Source organism: Solanum tuberosum, unplaced genomic scaffold (genome assembly GCF_000226075.1).
Source record: "Solanum tuberosum cultivar DM 1-3 516 R44 unplaced genomic scaffold, SolTub_3.0 scf00012, whole genome shotgun sequence".
Lineage (NCBI taxonomy): Eukaryota > Viridiplantae > Streptophyta > Magnoliopsida > Solanales > Solanaceae > Solanum > Solanum tuberosum.
The window spans coordinates 1,193,116-1,201,401 of record NW_006238937.1 but is presented as its reverse complement, the minus strand read 5'-3'; the positions used below and the strand labels follow the sequence as shown (position 1 = coordinate 1,201,401).

The following is an 8,286-nucleotide window of genomic DNA, read 5'->3' as shown; positions in this document are numbered from 1 at the left end:
TAAACTGTAATGGTTGGGCAAGAAAACGAGAAAACGTTGTAAAGGTGAAAAGAGTAGGCAAAGAGGGTCCTTTGTCATCATGAGTTCAATTTTGTTAGAATGTTGATTTTACATAGAGAGCAATAAAACTTTATTCAATGGTGAGAAAGTATGTTAGGTAACGTGGGAGAGTCAGATTCACCTCAGAAACGCCAAAACTGTTTGATTATTTGAATGTAGATCCATATTTTCCCGTAGCAGCTCATTTTCTTAGTCTCAAATTCTGACACCCTTTTTTCTCTTGAAAAGATAAGGGGATGATGTCTTCACGTGATGTCCATAACTTGCTGCTAACTAGTTATTCGAGGTATGGCCTCTCTCTCCCCCCCCCCCCCCCCCCTCTCCAAGTGGGTATGGTATACTCATCTCTTTTTCTTTGTTTAAAAAAATGTTATAATTTAAACGATTGACATCAGAATCCTTCTAGTGAGTACTACTATTATTATATTTCCACCCACTCACGAATTATTATATATTATCCCCTACTTTGCTGCTCGTGGGTTTGTTTTTTTTTTTTTTCAAAAAATTAAATCAATTTTATATAGAGGTGGACGACAAATGAAGATTGAAGCTTATGCTAATTTTGGGGTGCATCAACTAACACCAAATAACTATGTTTGGAAAGGAAACAATCGGGCAATTCACTTGTTTCTAGTAAAGTCTCTTTCACTTGCTATTTATAGAGACTCGTAAACGTACTGTATATATGAGCTTTGACAAGTGTGTGTTTAATGGTATCGATAAATCTGCTTTGACAAGTGTGTGTTTAATGGTATCGATAAATCTGCTTTGACAAGTGTGTGTTTAATGGTATCGATAAATCTGCTTTGACAAGTGTGTGTTTAATGGTATCGATAAATCTGCTTTGACAAGTGTGTGTTTAATGGTATCGATAAATCTGCTTTGACAAGTGTGTGTTTAATGGTATCGATAAATCTGCTTTGACAAGTGTGTGTTTAATGGTATCGATAAATCTGCTTTGACAAGTGTGTGTTTAATGGTATCGATAAATCTGCTTTGACAAGTGTGTGTTTAATGGTATCGATAAATCTGCTTTGACAAGTGTGTGTTTAATGGTATCGATAAATCTGCTTTGACAAGTGTGTGTTTAATGGTATCGATAAATCTGCTTTGACAAGTGTGTGTTTAATGGTATCGATAAATCTGCTTTGACAAGTGTGTGTTTAATGGTATCGATAAATCTGCTTTGACAAGTGTGTGTTTAATGGTATCGATAAATCTGCTTTGACAAGTGTGTGTTTAATGGTATCGATAAATCTGCTTTGACAAGTGTGTGTTTAATGGTATCGATAAATCTTTAAGAGAAATCGAAGTTGTGGTCCATTTTTTTGGGGAATTTCAGACGAGGAATAGCTGATGAGCACCAGTTTATTTGCTTCAGATTCAGACCAACTATAACAACAATTCACCTGAAACCTACTACTTTGTTGTTGCCTCTCAAAGCTTCTGAAAGGTAAATTCTTTCATCTTCAACTTTCACTAATTACTTTTCTCTGCAAATTCAACTTTCAAGGCTATATTGTATATACAGTACTATATAGGGTGATTAAAAACTTGAATTATCAATAGGCTGTGATTAGTTTGTTAATCCAGCAAAAACAACTATTAGCTTACTGTGCTATGCCTATTTGTCTGCATCTTCTAGTTTCTTAGTTATATAGTTGAATTATCTAGAGCTAATTTGTGGATCCGGTAACTTACTCGGTTAAACTCTTTTTAGTTTTTTTTATTTAAACATATCATCCTCCCTCCTGTTGAAGTGGGGACGGGATGGGCTCTATTCTTCAGTGGATGGAAAATGTTATGCTGCAAATAGTGATTTGATGTTTCATATTGATGAAAGGTAGAGCCTTTACAATAAATCATACATGTGTTTGTTCTAGTTCTACTATGTTTGTTGATATAAAAAAGTTTAAAACTCTGTTATAATGTCTTTGACAGTGTCGGATGTTTACAGTTGCTATTTGTAGCTTCAATGTATAATGTTAATCATCTGTAGTAATTATTTTGTATGTTCTATTTAGATTTGAGTCAAAATGTCGTCTTCAAGACCTAGCCAATCTTCCACCACTTCATCAAGATCAAAGCACAGTGCTAGGATCATTGCACAGACCTCTATTGATGCAAAGTTGCATGCAGACTTTGAGGAGTCAGGTGATTCCTTTGACTATTCAAGCTCGGTGAGGGTTACAAATGTAGCTGAGGGTGAGCAAAGGCCAAAGTCAGACAAAGTTACCACCGCTTACCTTCATCAGATCCAAAAGGGCAAGTTTATCCAGCCATTTGGTTGTCTGTTAGCCCTGGATGAGAAAACATTAAAGGTCATAGCATTCAGTGAAAATGCCCCTGAAATGCTGACCATGGTTAGCCATGCTGTTCCAAGTGTTGGTGAGCATCCAGTTCTTGGCATCGGGACTGATATCAGAACGATCTTCACTGGTCCTAGTGGCGCAGCATTGCAGAAAGCCTTGGGGTTTGGGGAGGTTTCTCTGTTAAATCCTGTCCTTGTTCACTGCAAAAATTCTGGGAAGCCATTTTATGCAATTGTTCATAGGGTTACAGGTAGCTTAATCATTGATTTTGAGCCTGTGAAGCCCTATGAAGTTCCCATGACTGCTGCAGGGGCCCTGCAGTCATATAAACTTGCAGCCAAAGCCATTACTCGCTTGCAGTCCTTGCCCAGTGGCAGTATGGAAAGACTTTGTGACACAATGGTTCAGGAGGTTTTTGAACTCACAGGTTATGACAGGGTGATGGGATATAAGTTTCACGATGATGATCATGGAGAGGTGGTGTCTGAGATCACAAAGCCTGGCCTCGAGCCTTACCTTGGTTTACATTATCCTGCTACGGATATTCCACAGGCTGCACGGTTTTTGTTTATGAAGAATAAGGTCCGAATGATTTGTGATTGCCGAGCAAAACATGTGAAGGTAGTCCAAGATGAGAAGCTTCCATTTGACTTAACATTGTGCGGCTCTACTCTTAGGGCCCCTCACTACTGCCATTTACAGTATATGGAGAACATGAATTCAATTGCATCACTTGTAATGGCAGTTGTGGTCAATGACGGGGATGAAGAAGGAGAAAGCTCTGATTCTTCACAATCTCAAAAAAGAAAAAGGCTATGGGGCCTGGTTGTTTGCCACAACACGACCCCAAGGTTCGTCCCCTTTCCACTGAGGTATGCATGTGAGTTTCTTGCACAAGTCTTTGCCATACACGTTAACAAGGAACTGGAATTGGAAAATCAATTCCTTGAGAAAAATATTCTGCGTACTCAGACTCTCTTGTGTGATATGCTGATGCGAGATGCTCCCCTAGGTATCGTGTCACAGAGCCCCAACATTATGGATCTCATCAAATGTGATGGTGCTGCTTTGCTCTATAAGAATAAGATACATCGATTAGGAATGAACCCAAGTGACTTTCAGCTGCATGATATAGTATCATGGCTTTGTGAGTATCATACAGATTCCACAGGCTTGAGTACGGATAGCTTGTATGATGCTGGGTTTCCTGGGGCTCTTGCTCTTGGTGATGCAGTCTGTGGTATGGCGGCTGTAAGAATATCTGATAAGGACTGGCTGTTCTGGTACAGGTCACACACTGCTGCTGAAGTTAGATGGGGTGGTGCAAAGCATGAACCTGGTGAGAAGGATGATGGCAGGAAAATGCATCCTAGGTCATCATTCAAAGCATTCCTGGAAGTTGTCAAGACAAGGAGTATACCCTGGAAGGACTATGAGATGGATGCAATCCACTCCTTGCAGCTCATACTAAGAAATGCTTTCAAGGATGCTGATGCTGTGAATTCAAATACAATTTCCATCCATACGAAGCTTAATGATCTAAAGATTGATGGAATGCAGGAACTTGAAGCAGTGACAGCTGAAATGGTCCGCTTAATTGAAACAGCTTCAGTTCCTATATTCGCAGTTGATGTTGATGGGCAGGTTAATGGATGGAACACTAAAGTTGCTGAATTAACTGGTCTTCCTGTTGATGAAGCAATTGGGAAACATCTGCTCACTCTCGTGGAGGATTCATCAGTTGATACCGTGAATAAGATGTTGGAATTAGCATTGCAGGGTACGTATCTTTTTGCATTCCCCCCTCTGTGTTATGTTGATGTTATGACTCTTTTCGTGAAGATTGATTTTCTACACTATATAATTTTTTTGAATATTATTAATGATTTTTGTCTATCCATTCAGTTAAATGAATTATGTACCAAAAAAGATTAATTTTCCACACTAATTAATTATTTTGAATATGATTAGTTCACATGATTTTTGTCCATCCATTCAATTACATGAATTATGTACCGAAGATTTAACTGAATACACCATTCCTTTAACCAGGGAAAGAGGAAAGAAATGTAGAGTTTGAAATAAAAACACATGGGCCGTCGAGGGATTCTAGTCCAATCAGCTTAATCGTGAATGCATGTGCAAGCAAAGATGTTCGGGATAGTGTTGTGGGTGTGTGTTTTATTGCTCAGGATATAACTGGACAAAAAAGTATCATGGACAAGTTCACCCGAATCGAAGGTGACTATAGAGCGATTATCCAAAATCCTCACCCATTGATCCCACCAATATTTGGCACTGATCAATTTGGCTGGTGTTCTGAATGGAACTCTGCGATGACCAAGTTAACTGGATGGCGGCGTGATGATGTTATGGATAAAATGCTGCTAGGGGAGGTTTTTGGGACACAGGCAGCTTGCTGCCGTCTCAAGAATCAAGAAGCTTTTGTGAATTTCGGAGTTATACTAAACAATGCTATCACTGGTCAAGAATCTGAGAAGATTCCTTTTGGTTTCTTTGCACGTTACGGGAAATATGTGGAGTGCTTACTCTGTGTGAGCAAAAGGTTAGATAAAGAGGGTGCAGTCACGGGACTCTTTTGTTTCCTGCAGCTTGCAAGCCATGAGTTGCAACAAGCTCTTCATGTTCAACGATTATCAGAACAAACTGCATTGAAAAGGTTGAAAGTATTAGCTTACATAAGGAGGCAAATTAGGAATCCTCTTTCTGGGATTATATTCTCTCGGAAGATGCTAGAGGGGACTAGCTTGGGCGAAGAGCAGAAAAATATACTGCATACAAGTGCACAGTGTCAGCGTCAGCTCGACAAAATTCTTGATGATACAGATCTTGATAGCATCATAGAGGGGTACGCTACACCATTTTATCATATATTATGTGTTTTAGTTTCAATACCCTGAGTTCCTTTCCGTTCATCCTTTTTTAGTTAAAACTTGATCAAGGTATGATGATTTTGTAGCATCAGGTAAATTCTTGGATTTGATCTATGCAAGAATGGAGTATATTTTTGTGCATTTGATACGATATTAAGTTTTCTTTGCTGGATTATGGCTTTCTTGTCCAATATTTATTGTTTTTAGTTTTATGTTTATCACTTTAAATGATTTTCTATACTGTAATATCTTTGCTCTTCCTCTAATCTCTTGCCAGTTATTTGGATCTGGAGATGCTCGAGTTTAAGCTACATGAGGTATTGGTAGCATCCATAAGTCAAGTCATGATGAAGAGCAATGGAAAGAATATAATGATCTCGAATGACATGGTTGAAGATCTTCTTAATGAAACTTTATATGGAGATAGTCCGAGACTTCAACAAGTCCTAGCTAACTTTTTGTTAGTATCTGTGAACTCTACACCAAGTGGTGGCAAGCTTAGTATTTCAGGCAAGCTAACTAAAGATCGCATAGGAGAATCTGTTCAGCTTGCTCTCTTGGAATTCAGGTAAATACATATGACAGAAAAATCAGAAGTTCCTTTTTTTTTACCTTGACCAGATATCTGCTGTCCAAGTTAGCATCTCCCGTGAAAACATAGAAGGTTGAGGGTTGTCTACACAATCCATTGACATCTAAGCATTTCAAAATCCATCTTTAAGCTTAAAAACTAACCAGTATCTCTCTCAATACCTGTGATTGATATGTTATTTCTGTCCTCAGTAATTTTTGTTTGATAGTGTATTTATTCTCTATCAAATTAGGGACGTAAAAGTTTTACTTGAACTCCAATGTCTCAATGTGTTTGAAGTCCTTATATTGCCATAGCATTTGATCCTTGACAGTTGAAGCTGCTACTTCCTTGTCTTCTCTCCATTTATTTTGTATACATTGATTGCAAAATTGCTAGTTTAATTACAAAATAAATTCTAATTCTATATTTTTCACAATTTTTAATAAAATTGTTCTGTCGGCCTAAACATCCTTCACTCACTATTTTATCAGAGAGCCGAGTATCTGAGTAGGACTTCTCAAATTCAAAGAGAAGTGTAATATGCTCTCCTACTGTTTCAAGCTTATTCCTATTCATTCTTTGGACAAACGAAAAATCAACCTTCAGCGTTGAGGTGTTAGTGTTGAGTTTTCCATCTAGTACTTGAACATAAAATAACCCCAGATAGCAATTAGAGTCTAGAGATTGATGAGACCAACCTTAAAAAAATTATGTTAAACAAATGAAAATCATACGTCTCTCAGAAAGCTTTCAGTTGGCATATGTGGAATGGTCTTGTCCTCTATTTATTCAAGTGGCAGGAGTGTGTTCTTTCTTCATTCAGCCAAGACGTGTTCATGTGGTGATTGAGTTTTAAGGCTAAACAGATGAATTTAAATAATGACAAGAATCAGCACCATCTGTTACTTGTACATGGCTGACCAGGAGAATGACACTTACCATTGCAGGATAAGACATACAGGGGGTGGAGTGCCAGAAGAATTGCTTAGCCAAATGTTTGGTAGTGAAGCCGATGCATCTGAAGAAGGGATCAGCTTACTTGTCAGCAGAAAACTGGTCAAGCTGATGAATGGGGAAGTTCAGTACCTAAGAGAGGCTGGGCGATCAACTTTCATTATATCCGTTGAACTCGCAGTGGCTACCAAATCAAGCTGATGATTTCAGGACCCTCTTAAGGTCCTAAACTAATTCTGCAGGTCTGTATAATGGAGGAGGATTTCAAGTTAAAAGTGTTTTATGATTTCCCCCGTGTTGTGCTCGTTCTTGTCATTTTCCCTCCTCTTTGTTACATTGTTTGCCTTTGGTTTTTGAAAGTCACTTGAACAATTGCATCTTCAGCATTTCAACATTTCAGTTTCATTAGAATCCTGATCTCACATGTCAAAATGCTCAACTTTTTATCACTTTAGTACCAGAATCCAAGATTTGATATTCCTAAGATATTATCTTTCCTTAGAAATTCAATAATGGGTTGCTTGGGCTGATTTAAGATGGGTTGAATAAATAACTGGATCATTGTCTCACCTTGCCAATAGTCTACCTGAGCTAACATGGGTTGGGTCATAATGAGTTAAACGATGAGTCATAGTAGAACCCGTCCAACTCGATCTAAACTTTGTTCTTTCTCTTTCAAGGGGAAAATTACGTGATATAGCGGCTTAAAGACAATTAATTATCCGTTTTAATACTACTTTCAAATTATTACCTAAAATAAAATAATTTCTGAAACATAACAATCCCTTGATATTAAGCTCTAATTTTGGTAAACCTTATTCCTTCCATTATCCTCATTTTTCTATCTTCCTCCATTTCCACACACCTCATGTTACTCTCTAGTCTATGCATTGTGAGAGCAAACTCTCTCCTCTCTTCCATTTTAGCATTAGCTAATAGTGCCATTCATCAAGGTACTTGCAGACATGTATGGTTTACTAGATTTTACATGACCTTCCGCAAGATGAGCCCAATCCATATTTTTCAATTCTTAAATCTTGTTAGAGATTTTTGAATGTTGCTTCACCCTAAATCCTAGGTCACACCAATAAAAGGGGTATGTATTTCATTGAAGAGAAATCTTGAATATCATATGACATTTGGGGTATTCACAAAGAGATTAAGGGTGTGTTTGGTATGAAGGAAAATGTTTACTTAGAAAATGTTTTCTTGGAAAACAAGTAGATTTTTGACTTATTTTCTCATGTTTGGTTGGTGAGTAGAAAATATTTTGTGTTTGATTTATGAATGAAAAATGTTTTGAGAAATATCTTTTATTTTTACTAGAGTAGAAAATATTTTTTGAAATTGAATCTATTTTTTAAAAACAAACTTGAATTTTTTTTGGGGGTGGGGGGCTGAGGGTAGGGGTGAAAAAAAATAAAAAATTGAAGTTGAAAATATTTTTTAAAAACAAACTTAATTATTTTTTTGGGGGGGAAGGGGGATTGGG

At 37.5% G+C, this 8,286-nt stretch overlaps 1 protein-coding gene across 2 annotated transcripts; it reads left to right on the top strand.

Annotated features, from left to right (window-relative positions):
* Positions 1-450: 450 nt before the first annotated feature.
* Positions 451-7,254, top strand: C-PHYA (type A phytochrome). 2 transcript variants are annotated; one of them, XM_006339855.2, is made up of 5 exons: positions 451-1,513; positions 2,085-4,152; positions 4,425-5,241; positions 5,544-5,834; positions 6,788-7,254. In XM_006339855.2, the coding sequence occupies exons 2-5, from the start codon at positions 2,097-2,099 to the stop codon at positions 6,993-6,995; spliced, it is 3,372 nt and encodes a 1,123-aa protein (XP_006339917.1). In that variant the 5' UTR covers positions 451-1,513; positions 2,085-2,096; the 3' UTR covers positions 6,996-7,254.
* Positions 7,255-8,286: the final 1,032 nt, after the last annotated feature.

What these genes read in the sequence shown, in the direction of transcription:
- C-PHYA (XM_006339855.2), top strand. Translation starts at nt 2,097, where the DNA reads ATGTCGTCTTCAAGACCTAGCCAATCTTCCACCACTTCATCAAGATCA. An exon ending in GTTGGAATTAGCATTGCAGG is followed by an intron (nt 4,153 to 4,424) that starts GTACGTATCTTT and finishes TCCTTTAACCAG; the next exon opens with GGAAAGAGGAAAGAAATGTA. An exon ending in CTTGATAGCATCATAGAGGG is followed by an intron (nt 5,242 to 5,543) that starts GTACGCTACACC and finishes ATCTCTTGCCAG; the next exon opens with TTATTTGGATCTGGAGATGC.